Here is a 17,630-nt window from a genome sequence, read left to right as displayed (position 1 = left end):
ATGTCCAAATTTGCTTTCAATATTCGTCATAAAGAGAGAAAGAGAAAAACAACAAAAATGGAAACTAAATTTGAAAGTCAATGGAATGTCAAGAGGTACAGGGAGGCAGTGGCGTAGGGAGTATGCTCTCGTACAGCTTCCATGCACAGCCTACCTGCTTTTAGGGTCTATAAATAGCACATTTCCCCCGCTCAGCAAAAAATTACACATGGACAAAGGCCCTCAACTCCTCTCTTTCACACAAGCACACTCTCACGAACACTATGGCTACTGCCGCCTCTTCATATGTCAAGTTTCAAGTTCAACATTAACCCTAAAAAAGGGTTTGCGAACAGGGAAACCAAATGCATTTGATATTTACCTTTAAATATGTTGCAGAATAAATGGAAGATTGAGGGATGGATGCAAGTGATCTTTCTATATAAACCACTTCTTTAAATAAATATGTTATTTTCTTGAGTATCTTTGCCATAGAAATTACAATTGCCGATAAAGCCCCGGTGTGTATCCTAGGGTTAAGCTTGCACTCTTCTCCATTCTCATCGTCGTGCTCTTGTCGGCTTACTGTTGTTGCTGCTGCTGTCATTTGGCTACTGTGTGTCTGTCTACTCTCCACTCTCAACTCTCCCGAATCCCCTCTGCACTCTACAACTCTCCAGTCATTGCTTGTTTCTGCTCATATTTTTACAGCTAATGAACGGCAACTGCAGAACCGAATCGAATTGGCGTGCAAATGAGAGAGCGAAAAAAAAACGAGAATGGAAACAATTTTTAGTTGACTTTATGGACGGCTGCGTATGGATTATGGCTAGGCGTATGGCTGAGGCACCAAAATAACAAAAGCAACAAAAACAAATCGATTTGTACAGCTGGGCAGAGCTACACAAGGTGCGTTTTTCATAAGGTGGATGCCCTGCCTATCAGAGCTCTGACTTTAAAGTTAATAATTTCGGTACTTCGAATCACAATGCATTTCGATTGGCACTTCAGATCCCTTCTGAGATATCAGAGAAATATTCAAGAAATACCGCCACCTTATACAAAGCACACCTTGCACAGAGAAGCATTCTTGCTGTGAGGAAAGAGGGGATAGAGTACGAGTTATTGACATGGGAAATGAACAGTTTGATGAATTGAAACGAAATTGAAAAACGCTTGAGTTGTAACGGGGATGGGCGGAGAGTAGAAACTGGTTCAAGGGGGAATTCAATCTAACTGTTATTTCGATTTATGCTTTATTGAAGGCAATTTGTTGTTCCACTCTGTCTTTCTTTTTTTGCGTGCTCGAATTATAATTGCCATCGTAAATTGCTCGCTTCTTATTTTTGTTATTTATTGATTTTACAATTTTAACAAATCAATTGGCAAAGAATATCCCCTCACATGAATCGGATTTTTATTGCCATATGGGAACCGCATTAGATAATGATCTCGAGATCAATGATGACTGCGGGATAAATATAAACAAAACCTTATATAAAATGGTTGACAACTCAAAACATCACATCACCAGCGAATGAAAGTAACAAATAACGACGTTTAAGCGTGTATAAAATAATTGCAAAAATATTCCAGGAATGCGGTTAAACCGACAGGCAGTCAGGCAACAAACCTCAAGAAAGAAAGGTATAATGTGGGAGAGCGAAGCTTCAGATACCCTTTTGGACGTGTGGCACACAAGAAGGTACAAACAAATGAATGGATAAATAAACAAAAGTAGCTTCTGGCTATGTCCCTGTCTTATCTTACCGGTTCCTAAATGCAACAAACTTCCTCTCCAAATCATATCATCCAGTACATGGCAGGGTAACAACAAATGCGAAGCAATTCCAAAGACGTTGACTTGGCGCACTGTCCCACACACACATACACGATTGAAGGCGAATGAATCATCGACGTCTCTCCATTAACACACTGAATTATGCAAAAGCAGCAAAACTTAAACTCTCCCGCACTCCCACTCCGACAATAGCTCGCTCTCTCGCACTCTCACAGACACACGTGCCCTCATGAGAGACGCATTAAAAAGCAATAACAATTCTCCACTTGAACTTGAAATCAGCAACGACAAGCGGGAAGAGACATAGAGACAGAAACAAAAGCAAATGCAAAGCATTTTAATTGCATCTTTAAATGCCAATAAAAGACAGAAAGGGGAGGGAGAGTGTCTGAGAGAGAGTGATGTTCCCAAAGTTTGCTAATTTGCTAAAAATAGACGCTCTCTCAATAGTTGCTGCTGGCGCTGCGACGTGTCGCTGCTTGGCTTGCGGTTTTTATCTCCTCTTTCTCACCAAGCAACTGCTGTTGTTTATACCCTTGCAGGGAGTATTCTCATTTAGCTATGAAGATGGAAGCGATGATATCCACAACTCTCCAACGATGTGTGAGGGAATATACGAAGTCGGCTTCGGAGGCATATTTATTTATAGTTGTTTTTCTTTATTCACTCTTCCCCCTACAATTCAGCAAACGGTGTATGGACATCTGCTCAAATTTGTGTTTCTGCTTTGATTGATGATGCCTGATTATGAGTCACACAACTCCGATCGAAGGGGGCGGGGCCTTGTCTATCGCATGGGCAGCGGAAGGTAGTGAAAGACGGAAACTAAACTAAGCTGCACAGCAAAGCAAAGCAGAGCAGCGGATGGCGCAGCACAGTGGAGCACGGAGCAGGGCAGTGGGTAAGTGGGTTAAGTGGGAAATAGATGTCCACAAGTGTCGTCTATGGATATTGACATGTCATGGTAATCTGATATTGTGCGCGATATAGGGCGGACATGATGATGATGATGACTTGTTGAATTAGTGTCACATAAACACAGAGGCTGATAAAATGGTTGCCGGTGTTGGTGGAATGTAATAATAAATTAAACTGAAAATGTAATCTCTTTAAATGTTGGTGTTTGCTTTAAACATTCCATCACAGCTCCCTCCCAGCCCATTCCACTGCCCTCTTCCTGCCACACCTGCCGCACATCTCACTGCGTTGCTGTCTGGTCTGTCCCCAAGTCTCTTTGCTATCTGGGGTATTGTTTCGCTTGGGGCAAACACAGACAAAAGCGTTGACAAACCCATGAAATGGCCCCACCCACACACGCCCCTCTCGGCCTCTCCCCGCGCTTCTGTCAAGTGCAGTGAACCGTTTTGGGGCACGTCGCTGGGCAAACGGAAAACTGGGAGAGAAAAACAGAGAGAATATAAAAACACGTTTCCGTTCTGCATAAAAGCGTAAAAAACAGAAACAATTTATGGCGTCAAGAGAATTGAAATATATAGCAAAAAAAAAATAAATATAACATTTGTTGGGTTATTTCTGTTCCATATTTGTATGCCGCTCCATGTCCTTTTGTGACCCTCTTTTTTGGGCCATTCCATTCCCATTTCCACTCCCCATTTCTCTCATTCCGTTGTGGAATTCAAAACTTACCACACTGACTCCCATTGATCGCCATACCAGCGACCGCTGCCTCCTTAGGCCTGCTGATTGGCTCCACTGTTGCTGTGCAGAATGTCGGAGAGGGAGAGCGATGAGGCGATCAGCTGGCGCTTCTCCTCAAAGTTGAGGAAATCCATGGAGTTGCTGCGCTGCGGCGTCACCGTGATGGTCACCGACTTTTGCATCTTGGCCACGACGCACAGCTGCTGCTCGAGCTCCGCTGCAGCTGCGGCATTGGGCGAATCCGGTGGCGTTCCATGGGATCCGGGTAGATCGATGCCATCCGTGAGATCGGGCGGTGGCAGCGACTGCTGTTGCTGCTGCTGCTGTTGTTGCTGGGGATGGTAGTTGGAGTGGTGCATCTGATGCTGGGACGACGGATGCTGGCCGTAGTAGGTGAAGGCCGACTGGGCGGTGGCGGCACTGTACGAGGGCGGACCCAGTGGCGAGTGTGGCGGTGCATGGGCCACCCGTGAGGCGGCCGCCGGCGACAATTGATAGCCGACTCCACCGCCCGGCGATCCTGCCGTTGGATCGTGCGATCCATTGATGGCCGCCACCAGTGTGGCCAAATTGTTGCGACTTGTGTTGCTTCCCAACTGTGAGGGGGAGGCGCCGTACTTCCCATGGGCCTGTGCCTGAGCCTGGGCCTGGAATTTGTGCTGCTGCTGCAGCTGGGCGAGCAATTGTTGTTGTTGCTGCTGGTAGGCCATGGGCGGATGTTGCAACTGTTGCCCCGTGCCACTGCCACTCCCACTGCTGTTGCCACTCCCATTACTAGCCGTCGATTGCTGGCTCTGCAACTTGTTGCTGCGCAGCGACATGGCGGAAGGAAGGTTCTTCTTCTGCTTATGTTGCGTGTATGGATATTTTCACTCTATCGTTTGCCCCCCATTTGTCACGTGACTTCTGTGTGGCGGCGCACTAATTAGCAAGGAAATGGGGATAGACCCGGGAACAGCCTCGCGTGCGTTCGTTGGGTGGTTTCTGCACTTCACTTTTTTCTGCGTGTCACACTTTTAGTATAGGTTTCACTTTTTGCTGTTTAACTGCTGCCTTGGTTACTCCACTTGCTGGTTAATTGCTGCAATTAGAACACTTGTTATAGAGATGGTGCTGGGTGGCACAGTCAAGTGGCAAGAGACAACAACAAACGGCCTGAGACTTTCTTCTTCTTGTTTACAACTTCGTTGACACTTTTGGCGCATTGCGAAATGTATTTTTGTTGATTTTCAATGATTAAGCGCTTATAATCAAAGCCCAAGTCTGATTTAAGCCACATTTTTAACACTCTACGATACTATTTTCGATAGTTATTCAACACTGTATCCGTTTCACTAACAATTTGAATACAAAGCTAACAGAAACCACATTTAACTCTAAAACTTAGGCTCTCCCCAATTTAAACCTTAGTTTAAACTTCTTCCACACTCTTTAGCAACTCTTTCTGGTAAATCTAGGCAACGATAAACCGCACAATCAACCCACATTCAACAGCAAACAACCAACAATCAACCGACGACCGACTGGAGCAAGTGCCATTCAGCAAAATGTTTTCAATTTGATGAAAATTAACTGAAAATGCAGCAGTGCTGAGGCAAGCAAGCAGTGCACCAAGAGTGGCATGCTTCACTCCACCGACCAACCAAACAACAGACAAAACACCAGCTGCAAACCTCAAATGTAAAAGCAAAAGCAACAATAACAGGAGGCATGGCCACTTGTCGATGTCATCATCAAAAACGTTACCACTGCTGGCAGCTAGCCTGGACGAGACGAAGTGGGAGAAGCTCTTGAAGATGGAAGAGACTCTGGAGGAAGCGTATGAATGGCTAAAGGGAGAGAGATCCAAATGGAAATCCTAGGAAATGGAGCATCCTCTCATGTGCAATGCCACTGGCCACTTGAACTGAAACAAAAGGCAAAACGAACAGAAAACGACCAAGGGGAAGCATGGTGGGTGGAAGCTTTGCTCCGTTAAAGGATGCCCCAAAGGCAACAAAGGAAATGCAACCACAAAACGTGGAAGAAACATTGTAAAAGGGGTCTCAAATTGAAGTGTCTCGAGGGGAAATCGAGTGTAACCAAGTGCGGGGCAGAAGGAGTGAGTGCAGAGAGCGGAGTTGTACCCCGTTTAAGCTCTTTAAGATGTGTAGATATCCAAGGGGCTATGGGAATTGTCTAAGGTCTCAAGATAACCCAATAAATTGCATTGGAATATCTTGTATAAATCTTTCCCAAAAGTGGAAAATCTCATGCAACGAACTAAAGTGTGAATTGCAGACAGAGAAATCCCTTAAGCACCTCCGGAGAATCACGGAATTTCCCCAATCCTCCCTCCCCAAAAAAAGGTCAAATGCAATGAGTTGGCAGCTCTGCGTGTCAGACGGTGTGTAGTTCAATTTGGAAGAAGAGAACTTCTCTTATTGGAATGCAGATTGAAAAGCAGGTAGAAGTGCCATCGAATGAGAAGGAGCGGAGAGGAAGAGAGAGCGAAGGGACGTAAGAACACGCAAAGTGCACAGGTAAGTGGTATGGCGGAAAGGTAGGGAATGAGGATGATGACAGGATACACAAAATACAGAACCAGAAAGGGAGGACAGACAGCTAAAAAGGGATTGCCTCCGCTCTGTTCGCACACACACTCGCAGCCACGAAGAAGCTGCGGCATAAAGAGAAGGCCCAAAAACTACGGCGAATTGATATTCCATGTGCGTGTTCATCTTTCGCCCTGCCCCTACCCGGCCCAAGACATGTTTTCATTCCATTTAAATTGTACATTTTTCATCGGAAATATGAAAGAACATTTTAAAGATATTTCTCCTCATTTTGGTTACTTTGTTTCTGGCCCACAAAGTAGAAATTGGTAAGCAGAACAGAACCGAACCGATGAAAAGTGTTGGGCCAAATCTTGGCTAACTGTAACACTAGGTAGGCCTTGTGGTAGTGGTGGGGAGGGGATCCATAGATGTTGTGGCTGTGGTGCCGGTGGTTGTTCCAGTGCACTGACTTTTGCCTCGTTAGCTTACATTCTGTTTTTAGTTGGTTATTTTTATGGTTTTTTTCTTCATTTTTTTGTTGTGGATTTGGCGCGCGACGCCCATTAAAAAGGCGGCCAGGCGAGCATTTAAGAGTGAGCTTGAGAGAGGAAGAGGGGTAGAGAAGAGTAAATGTAGAGCGGCAACAATTACAATGGGCAAACTTTTAATACCTAGCAATCGCAAAGCTGCAAAGGGTATATTCATTTTGAAATAAAACTTGAACTGTAGGTAGCTAAAAATATATAAGAATATCATCAGAGATCATCCAAATGGGAAAATTATAAGTGAATTTTACTATTTTCTGATATTCTGATATATTTCCTTTGTGTTGGGTATCCTCTAGTCGTGTGCATCGTTTCTATGCTCTCAACAGTTTCAACGGGCCTCTCCTCCATTCAGGCAGACACTATGAAGCAGAGCGAGTGGGACACACAGACAGACAGAGGATTGAATTAGCAAATGCGTTGCTCTGCACAGAGGGGAGGGAAGGTAGGGAAGCACACCAATAGATAGGAAGAGGGGGAGCGTAAGAGAGGAGCTAAGCAATAGAGAGTGGCGGCATATTGCACATGTGCAACGTCAGCGTCAGCGAGCGAATATTAAATATGAAGAGAAAGAAGAAGTAGGAGGAGGAGAAGCAAAGCCTAGAGAGAATAGGCTCTGTGTCTATCCCACTCTAACGCGCAGGCAAGTTCATTGAACCTCATTTACAGTTCACTAGTTTAACGCCATGCATTCCCATGGGCCAGAAAGGGACGCACAGCGAAAGGGGGGGCGAGGCAAACAATGGGTGTGCAAAAAAAAATACAATAAATGGGGAACCGAGAAGGGAAAGCGCTGAGAAATAACTGGAGACAAAAATGAAACTAATGCGATTTGTAGCAGCAGCACCAGTGGCAACAGCACAGATTCAAAGAGATTTCGTGTGGAGTGGCGCCGCCACAGCCGACAGCCAAAAGCAATCAAATCCAATTAAGAGCGAAACAAAAAATAATGGTAGCATAGCCATAGCATAGGGGGAAGTCAAAGGGGAAACAGAACATTGTTTCAGTTCATACAAATCTCTTCTTTTTTTGTATAAGCGGCTCTGCCAATATGTAAACGCAGCAGCAGGCGCAAAAACTTTGCTCAAAGAGAGCGAAACTTAAGAGTACAGGAGCGAGCGGGCGAGAGAGAGAGAGAGAGTTAGAGCAAATAGCAGCCGCAGTAACAGAAGTATCAGCAAAAACCCAACAACAATAAACTCTTTGACCAGCAGCTGCTGCTTCTGTCCCTGTCTCTGCACAGTGGGATGCAGGTGTTTAATTTCGCAATAAAATAGGAAGACTTAATTGCCTTGGCAGATGTGTGTGCATGCCGAGAGTTTCAGGGAAAGCAAATTAACGATGGTTCCCAGGCTAATTCCGAATCACTGTGTCCGTCACTGACACTGCACAGTGGAATGGTAGTTGTGCAGGCAATAATGTACTCTGCGCAACCATGTGGTTGAGACATGTCCCACTGTGCCGTCATTTACACTGCACAACAATCCACAAATACAAGTGTTCGGGGTGGCTGGCGGCTGCTGCTGCTAATGGAACACAGGGCGGCTGGCTGCAGCGGCAGCAGAGGAAGAAACAGCGCAAATGGAAGCCGCTGCTCTGTCTGTGTCGCTCTCTTTCTCTCCGTCTCTGTCTACAATGCACCAACAAAGCAGCAGCAAATACAACAAAAGCAAAACAGCAGCAGACAGCAAATACAACAAAAGCAATACAGCAGCAGGCAGCAAAAACCAACGGACAGACAGCAGCAGAGCACAGAGACGACAGCCTCTCATTGTAGCTGTAGTTGTTTTTGCTTTTGTTGGTGGCAGAGTCCAAAGGCAGCAAAAGTTCTGTTCCCCAAAGCGGAAGAGAGACAGACAGATGAGAGGGGAAGAAGGCAGCGAGGGGGTGTCACAGTTAGTGCGTTCAGTATGTTCCCATAAATTTAAATTTGCGCGCAAACGGCGCCCACAACAACAAGAGTAAGAGCAGAGCAAAGCAATGCCACAGCAGCAGCAACGCGAGCACCAGCGGCATGGAGAATGAACAGCAAAAGGCAATAAAAGAGAGAATGCGTTTTCTTTTTTTGGGGGGGTGGCTTTTGGCACTCAACCTAAGGGGGGAAGCTGTGCTGTGTGTCCTAGTAGGAGGTGGGGTGGAAAAGTTGTATGTAACGGGATTACGTTGGGGGTCGAAAGTCGTTGGGAGAATGGGACAGAAGGGAGATCTGGGGTGTGGAGCATAACAAAAAGTAGTAAAAAGGAGAAAGACGCTGCGACAGCAGCCAGAGGGTGTTACACATTTCTCCACTCTTGGGATACACACACACAGGCATACAGTCACCGAGTAAGAAGAGTCGGGCGGCGAAATACTATCAAGAAGAAGAAGAGGAAAGGGAGGAGGATGAGACAGCCTCGCAACCCCACTGTAAGTGCAAGAGGAGCACAGAGAATCCGTCTAGACAACATTGTAAGTAGATAAAAATATTTGTTGGGCTCCACACCGCAACAGAAGGAGCAAAAGAAAAACGAAAAGGAAATAATGAAGTAAGCTCTTCCTATCGCACCGTCTCTCACTCTCTCACTCGCTCCCACTATTCGATAAGGAAACAATTGTTACGGGTTTTTTTCTGTATTCAATGGATTGCACACCATCATTAACGGTGTTTACGGATAAGATAAGGCACGCACAGAAAACGATTACCGTACATTTTTCCACTTTGCTTTTTTTCGTGTTAAAATTCAATTTCGCAAAAGGGAAATTAATTATACTACACAGGAAAAACACTCTGTCTCCCTCCCTCGGCCATGCCTAACTGTTATTATTTGTTTATGCCTTGATTATGGCTCTCTCTTCTTCTTTAATTCCCCTACCTCATTTTGTTATTGATATTTTAATGGCCCCCCTGCTCTTCTTTCTTTCTTGATTTTTTGTTATTGATTTCACTTTTCGTTGTTGAATTTTACATGTTTCTTTTCTCACAAACAAAAAACATTCCGAGCCCCGCACGTGTGTATAACAACAAAAAACCAAGCATATAACAGTTGTTGTTGCTGCTGTATAGCAGTTGCTATTGTTTTTTGTTGTTGGCCATGCGATCACACCTGTCTGGGACGCTACGTCACCGCCATCGCTGGGGCTCAGAGAATTGTTTTTTCCTATTATTTACCATATTTTCTCATATTTCTGTTAATCCCACACACACACACACTCTTTTCGGTTTAAGCACATTTGTTTTATGGAAATCCAAGGGAATTTTCGAAAGAAATACACAGAAAATTGTGTGTGTTTCTGCATCGAAATGCAATGAGCGGGCAGCGCAGTCGCAGTCGGCCGAGAATGCGACGTCAGCTGCTGCGTCACGACGACGCCGTGCGCCGCTTGTGTCAGAAGTTGTAAAACCGGATTTTCCTTTTTTGGGCGCGCGCGGCTGTTGTGTTGCTTATTGTTGTTGCCTTTTGCACTTTGTTTTTCGATTTGTGTTTGAAATTCCTCTGGTTTTTTTTATTGATGAAAAATGTTAAATTGATCAGCATTTGCTGTCTCTCTTTCACTCAAGGGCAGCGAAGCAGAGACTTGGCTATCGCTGCCACTTCTTTCTCTGCTTCTTCTCACATTCTTTTGGAACGCATCTTGCTTTTCCTCTCACTCTAACACACACACACACACTTACACTTGTTGTTGGGGCGACTGCAATAACAATTTCGCAGTTTGTTATTTGCTTTTCTTTTATTTAGTAATAATTTATTGACTCAAAAACTATCACATATACACACACGTACACGCACACGAACGGAAAAACGCCAAGCGACGCTACGCAAACACACAACGAAAACGAAAAAGGCGGAAAACAACCAAAAAACTTATAAATTGTTGCCGTTGGCATTAAATTTCTTTTGATCCGTGAAATTAACTTTAATTCGAACTAACTAATACATTTTTTGCTTTTTGAAGTTGTATTTCGCTGTCGGCGGAACCGCTCTGTTCAAAAGAAGCGGTAACGCGGCGGATGACGGTTTAAAACGGACTGCAAAACAGAGAGCGAATTGAGAAACAAAACAAAAACCGTTCCCATTGTGAATGCTGTTATCGGTCAATATTGTGAATGAGCATTTTGTGGTGAGACGGTATGAGATTTTTGAATAATCCAATTGGAGAGTGAGCGACTCATTTTTGCGCTGAGGGAGAGTGTAAAAAGAGAGAGTATTTATCGATCAAATATACCGATGACCGTGCAAAATATACCGAAATATACCTTAATCATTTCAAATACAATTTACGTAAACTACCAGCTAATTACTTTTAAATTTGCCCAAAGGCTTTTCTTTTCCACTCCTTGCTGTCGGGAGAGCGAAATGCTCAATTTTGCGCAATGAATGAAGAAGATAACAAAGAGAGAGAATGCAACACCCTGTATAGCGTTTCTAGAAAGAGAATCAAGAAATAAAGAGCACAGTAGCGCACGCTGCAGAGTTCTAAGCTAAACAAAAATGTTGCCAGCAACAGAAAATGGTAGAGTATCTAACTTCTCCACTCGCGACGCTAATACCCTTTCCTTGATTGTCAATAAATCCTCATCCCACACTATTTCAGAATCAAAAGCCCCTACCCAGGGGCTGGGTGTTTAACCACCCACTACCACAATTGTTTTTGCCATTTTAAATGGAACTTGTGTCTGGAAAATGTCCTAATTATGAAAATCCATTAACATTCCAACGTAAAACAAGGGCTACAGCTATGGCTACAGCAAAAAACAACATTATTTGGTTTTTTTGCGCACTACACATCCCTTCCCCTCTTCCAACAACCCCAAATGAGCGCCCATCGCATTCCATGAAGCAATCATTGATGGAAAAATAGCACTTCAAAAGCAATTTTACTTTGTTTTTCCACAAGCTGCCACACACAAACACACACATATGTACATTGAAATACAATAAACAATAGTGGGAAAAGCTCCTCTAAATTTTCCAACAGCTATTCAAAGAATTTTCCAAAGTGGCGGATGGTGGCTCCTATTTTTAGGCCTACATTTTATTTGTGGTTTTAATTGGAAACTATTGCACCCTCGCACGTACAAATATAAAGGTACACACGCACGAAGTACAGTGGAGCTCCCCAAAAACGGAAACATTTCGTTGCAGTGTTTTGGCGAGAAAGTTGGGAACTAATAATGAAATTTAAGAAGCAAAGGGAGCTCTCCGACCGAGGGAGATGTCCAACCTTTGGGGAGCATCGGTAATGCTGAATTCCACTGTATTCTCCTATATGAAACGGAAAACGGAAGCATCATTCACTCTAACTCTGCCCACTGTTTATGGGGAAGGGTGTGAGGGGGGACAGTGTGACGTTGGCGCAGGAATTTTGTTTGTATTTTTGTGTTGTGTACAAAAATGCCGGTAAATGTATGACAGAGCGCAAGTCCAAAGAGAGCGCACATAAAGAGAGCGCAAAAATAAGATAAGAGAGACAACAGTTTCTGAGGCGCACAAGTGGGTTGTAGAGTCATTGCTATGACCAGTTTGAGAGTAACTGTCATTTATAGCATGCGAGAAAAATGTTTCCACTGACTAATGCTGTGACTTCTCAACTGTAGAGTAGGTTAAATTTGTGTGCCACAGCATGCGCAACTGTAGGGAAAATATCTTCAATGGAAAAGTGTAATTGTGAATGTACTGAAACAGATTTGAAAGGGAATTTAAGAATGAAATTTTGCGGTTTTGTGAGTGTTTATCATCTCAGTTCATGTTTAACTGTGAGCCGTAGGGGTTCATGTAAAACTGTAGGCGATAAATTCATGGGGAATTTGAAACTGTTGCTGGGAAATAATTGAGGGGAAATGGGTGCTAAGATTTGTATTACTCTTTTGGATAGGTTTAACTTAAGTTAAGCTTAAATGTACATCGGATTAAAATAAAACAAAGATTCCTTTCAGAAATTGGGTTAATTTCGCCTTGGCGTTTCCTCCCTACCAGTTTATTCCATATTTCATGCAATTCATGCACCACCCCCGCGACTATCCTTCAGCAAAATTAACTTGAGAATCCTGATAAAAGAGCTGGCCATTCATTTCAATGGCAGCGAGCTGCCAACTTAATTTATATTGTATTTTAGATGCAAAATGCACAACAGCCAAAGGAAGGGAAAAGAAGCTGATGGCGAAGACGAAAGCGAAGCGACTGCAACAATGGGAGAATGAACAAAGAGAGGGAAGGGAGGAGGAAGGGAAAGGAAGCCAGAAGCTGCTTTAATTTTACAACTTGACAAATTGAATGTTTTGTCGACTGAAAACTGGAACAAAGAAAAAGGAAAATATATAGAAGAAGCGAAAGAAACTATTATCAAAGAACGAAGAGAGAATGCCCTGATATTTAGGGTTGCGGAGGGAACTTCCCCTAGTGGAGTGTTCGGAATTGGATGAAATCTTTTAGTTGGGAGTGGAATATCATTATAATGAGTTGTTGTTGAAAATTGTTTCAGTATTATTTGGAAACTATGAAAGTTATGAAAGATTTATGCCATGTGTGAGCCAATAAATGAAATAGATGAAATGCAGTTGCTTCCCTTTCTAGTTTCAGTCAATTATAGCTGCAAAAACTCATCTCTAAGGGTAACCAAAGCGCAGTTAATAAATGCCAAAAAGAATTCCTAGAACAAACTGCAGCAAAACAAAGGAAATGTAAGACAGGGAGGAAAGGCATTACCAAGGCAACAAATTCAAAGGAACAGTTCTAAGAATTCCCGGTACCCCTTTCCCCCCTCACCAACCACCACTGCCGGCAATAACGATAATTGTCTGAACAAATTAACATTGGCAAAGGTCAAATTGCATTTTGCTTGGGTTTGGGGCAATTTCTGATTGCTTCCGTTCCAAACACACACAATAGATACATTCCCCTCCCGCCCACGCACATTTTGTTAAGACAGAGATACTGCCCCTCCCTCCCCGGTCCTCCCACGCCTTTGCTTAGCTAAACGAAAACCTTTATTAGTAATGCAACGCACGAATCACAAAGCAGCCATAAAGACGAGACTTTGGGGGCCAAAAGCAAAATTAAACGAAGCCTCACAGCAAACCCCGCCAAACCCCCCGTCAAACAGTAGCCCCAAAAACAGACACAGAAAACGGGGGGAACGTGCCACGGTCAAGATTGACCTACCGCACACAGCACACAGCATGCTCTACCCTCCCCCTGCCGGCTGAGGCTTCTCAAGCTCCTCCCTGCCGAAAAATACAAAAAAAGTTCGACTATAAAAGCGACTACCTTCGGGGTTGGTAAATCATATCAGTTTCTGTTCCACCAGCAACCACAACAAGATCCCTGCAAGATGTTCAAGTTTGTGAGTAAAACAGGAAGCCCGCTCCCAAGGGAAACCCACCAAAAGATCATGGATCCAAATCCATGGAAAACTCATACTGAAAATTCTCCTTTGGTTCCCCCCTTGCAGTTCGCTCTGTGCCTTTTCGCCATCGTCGCTTTGGCCGCTGCCAAGCCGCAGTTTTTGACCGCCTACAGTGCGGCCACGCCTTATGTGGCAGCCACGCCCTATGCGGCCTACACTGGCGGCGTTTACGCTTCGCCCTACACCGCTGCCTACACCAGCGGCGTGTATGCCGCCTCGCCCTACGCCTACAGCGCGGGTTATCCCTACAGCTCTGTGTATCTGAGACGTTAAAAAGGAACCACAGACGCCGAATGGAGTGTTCACTGTACCCTAAAACCCGATGACAACTTAATGAATAAATAAAACTGATAATTCTTGACGAAGATAAAAACGAAAAAGACCCGACAACCATTTGCAGTCTGTTATTTGAGGCTTTGAGCGGCAGTTGCCGGAAAAAGTGGGAGTGGCTGAGCGGCAGAAAGTTGTGGCAAGCGAGGGGTAAAGTTGCAGAAAGTGAGGGGTAAAGCGAGTGTTGAGGGGGCTAAAGTCTGTGCGCTGCAGTTTGTTGCAAAAGATTTTAAAATATTTACGAATTTTGCCGTTTTGGTTTTTGCAACGCAATTTCCGTTGGGCCATCAAAAGCATTCGCCTCCGTATATCATGTTGCAAGTGGCACATGCACAGCATGTAGGCGGTAGAGAGAGGGGGAGGGGCAGGGGCAGGGGCAGGGAATGGCGTGCATCTGTTGGTGGCATGCGTCGGCATTTGCATCGTTTGCTAAAATGTGCAAATTATGGCAACTAAGTTGCCGCATGTTGTCCCGAGCACGCAATGGGTTAAGTGTAGTCAAGAGAGAAAGACTGAGCAAATAAGAAGGGGTGGGGAGAGGCAGGGAGCGGCATGCTGCATGGACTTAACTTCAGGTTCCACTCGGGGATATGTTTACCCAGCCCCCGCTCACACGTTCTGCACTCACACTTTCCTTTCGGCTTCCATTCCTTTTCTTTTCTTAGTCGCCCATTTGCATAATGCATATGTGAGTGTGTGTGGGTGTGTGTGCTAGTGTGTGTGTGTGTGTGGCTTGCTTTCGGTCGCATTGTGCACCGTGGTCTGGAATTGCCCAAAAGGACAGAGGAAAGGAGCATTCAAAATGCAAACGAAAACGAAAATTGGGTCGCAATGATAACAACAAACAAGAGCAAAAAAAATGCAAAAAGTAAAGAGGAAAAGCTGCGTCCAAATGATGAATACGTTAAAGGCAAAACTGTGTAGAGGAAATCATAAATACGAGTGGGTCTGGCGGCTTGTGGCTTGTGTGCACGGAATAAATGCAAATGCATTTGGATAAGCAAAGGAAATTGGCTGCTCAATGTTATTTCTGATTGGATACAGGGGGGGGAAAACAAGGGGGAAAATTGGGTGACATTCAAGAGCAAAGAAAGGCTGGGAGAGCGTGTCATAGTTCGACCATAAAATATGCATTAAAATGTGCAAAATAGATCAATAAATCTCAAAGCTCTTGGGAAATTCTAGAAATAATTAAAAGCAAACGAAAGCAAAGAATGCCTCGAACATTTATGCTGTTTTCCACTTGATTTCCAACCTCTGATGCCGCAAAGTAAACATACAAAAAATAGGCATCAACTTTTCACTTAATTTTCCATTATTAGCCCATTGTTTTCCTTTGAGCTTTGCCTTTGTTCTCTCTCGCTCTCTAGAAGAACAAACAGCAACTGTTTTCATGCCCATTCCAAGCACATCCCACTGTGCCGTGGGAGTCCCTCTTCCACCACTGGAGGCTAGAGAGAGAAAAGCCGTCATCAGCAGGAGGCATCGTCATCGTCATCGTCATCGTCATTGCCATGTGGAAACTTTCTGTTTTTTATTTGCGTTTTTTGTGTTCCTGCCTGGGAATAAGCTTAGAACAAACTTTGAGCTGCGTATATGGAAAAATTTCCAAATCCAAATCTAATTTGCATCGAGGTGGCATGACGGTAAGCCGCAGTAGGCGACGACTAACCATAGACTAACCATAGAGGATGTAGGCAACGCCTAACCATAGACATCCAGGGAGGAGGAAGGCGACGCCTACCACATCCTTGATAGCGGAGGGGAGGGACACGCGTGCCACATCCTCGATAGAGGAAGGAGACGACGCCCAACGGAATTACAGGGGCAGAGCGAGACGCCTACCACATCCGCTGGCAAGGGGAAGAGTTGGCGCCGCCTGCCGCAGATTTCATAGAAACGAAGACTTCAATAGAAAAGGAGGAAGCGACTCCTTCCACAGATTCAGCAGAGCCAAAGAAGGCGCCTCCAGAGCCTCGCTAGAAAAGAAAAATCCCACGCAGGAGCATAACACCAGCCCCATAAGTGTACGTCCCACACACACGCCAAGTATCACAGAAATCGGTGGGGGAATGTCAAAAGTCATTGCATACATTTGGGGGAGAAAAGCCAAAAAGAAATCCCTCGCTTCTTCCGCCCACGAGCTGTGGATTCGCCTCATTATCATCATCATGTGGGTGGGTCGGCATGTAGCATGTAGTCCATCAATGTCAGCAGTCAGACTCACCTGCAAAACAGATAGAAAGAGATTCAAGCATGAAAAGTTGAAGAAATAATTCAAGTTAAATAAAGTCAAGTGTTTGTATGGCCAAGTCCCCCCAATTCCCAGCAGGTAAATACCTATAGAAAATGGGCGATAGAGATAGATAGAGATAAGTATGACGAAGACAGAGATGCCCTAAACGGCAGGGGTTGCTTAGGGCAGAAAGGGGAAACACAGGGAGCAGGGAACTATAAGCCATTTATCTGGGAAATGCAGTACAACAAAGGGAAGACATTAGAAGTTGAATAATTTATAAGACTTAGATCTGATAGATGCTGCAATTCCTTTTATTCCCACTTTTATGGCGTTATTTTAAGGAGTTTCCTTTTCTTTTATGTGACAAAAATGAGCTCAGATTTAAAGAATTTCCTGAGATATTTGTTCAAGAAATGTACCTAGAAATGCATTAAAAGAAAGCAAAAGAACCAAGAATTGATTGGCATTCATTTTAGATAAATTAACGAATGAAATCTTGTCAAGATTTCTTAGAATTTGGCACCATAAACCTTTCAGAAACCTCTCATAATATTTTTATTGTTTCTCCCAATCTTTCTTCTATTTCCAAACCCAAGTCCAAACTCTTCCCAAAACCCATTGTACCCCACTTTGTCAACCTACGGAATGTTAGGGCAAGTGATTTTGCCACTTCATTGCTCTTTTTTTGTGTGTTTCTTGTGTATTTTTCTCTTGTTGTTTGTGGCCATAGAAATAAGCAAATAACTGAAGTCAAATCAAATTAAAATCGATGGCCCGGGATTGCCAATAGATAGTTACGGGACATTAAAGAGAGCAATCGAGAGGAAATTTCAAAGAAAAATAAATAAAAGTAACAGAAAATATTTATAAATAAATTCAGACAATAATTGGTAAAACATTTTTAGATAGATTTTGCAATAAAAATTGATTTAGAAATAGTTGAAAATGCGAAAAATAATTGAAATAAAATTAATTGCATTTCATTCATTATTAAATCAACAAAAAAAATCAAAGAAAAGACTTGGTCCTCAGGCGTGCAATAATCCAGCGATCAACGGCCAATCAATCTATTAAATATGTAAATATTTGCCTCAGGCAAAAAATGAAAGAAAATTTCGCATCAATTTGATGAGCAATTTTTCGCTTTTCCTTTTTTT

At 43.8% G+C, this 17,630-nt stretch overlaps 2 protein-coding genes across 2 annotated transcripts in view; one reads left to right on the top strand and one right to left on the bottom strand.

Annotated features, from left to right (window-relative positions):
• The window catches only part of LOC117894184 (phosphatase and actin regulator 4), a 98,319-nt gene extending 87,797 nt beyond the window's left edge, over positions 1-10,522 (bottom strand). Inside the window, 3 exon segments of the mRNA XM_034801097.1 lie at positions 3,428-3,476; positions 3,478-4,520; positions 10,174-10,522. Of these exon segments, the coding sequence (XP_034656988.1) occupies positions 3,428-3,476; positions 3,478-4,260 (832 nt within the window). The 5' untranslated portion in view covers positions 4,261-4,520; positions 10,174-10,522.
• Positions 10,523-13,775: 3,253 nt separating this feature from the next.
• On the top strand, positions 13,776-14,273 carry LOC117894202. Its single transcript, XM_034801118.1, has 2 exons — positions 13,776-13,841; positions 13,950-14,273. Exons 1-2 carry the CDS (start codon positions 13,830-13,832, stop codon positions 14,175-14,177), a joined length of 240 nt encoding a protein of 79 aa, XP_034657009.1. The 5' UTR covers positions 13,776-13,829; the 3' UTR covers positions 14,178-14,273.
• The last annotated feature ends 3,357 nt before the right edge of the window (positions 14,274-17,630 follow it).

Source organism: Drosophila subobscura, chromosome J, assembly GCF_008121235.1.
Source record: "Drosophila subobscura isolate 14011-0131.10 chromosome J, UCBerk_Dsub_1.0, whole genome shotgun sequence".
In the NCBI taxonomy this organism is placed as follows: Eukaryota; Metazoa; Arthropoda; class Insecta; order Diptera; family Drosophilidae; genus Drosophila; species Drosophila subobscura.
The sequence above is the reverse complement of the archived record's forward strand: the minus strand, read 5'-3'. Positions and strand labels throughout refer to the sequence as shown.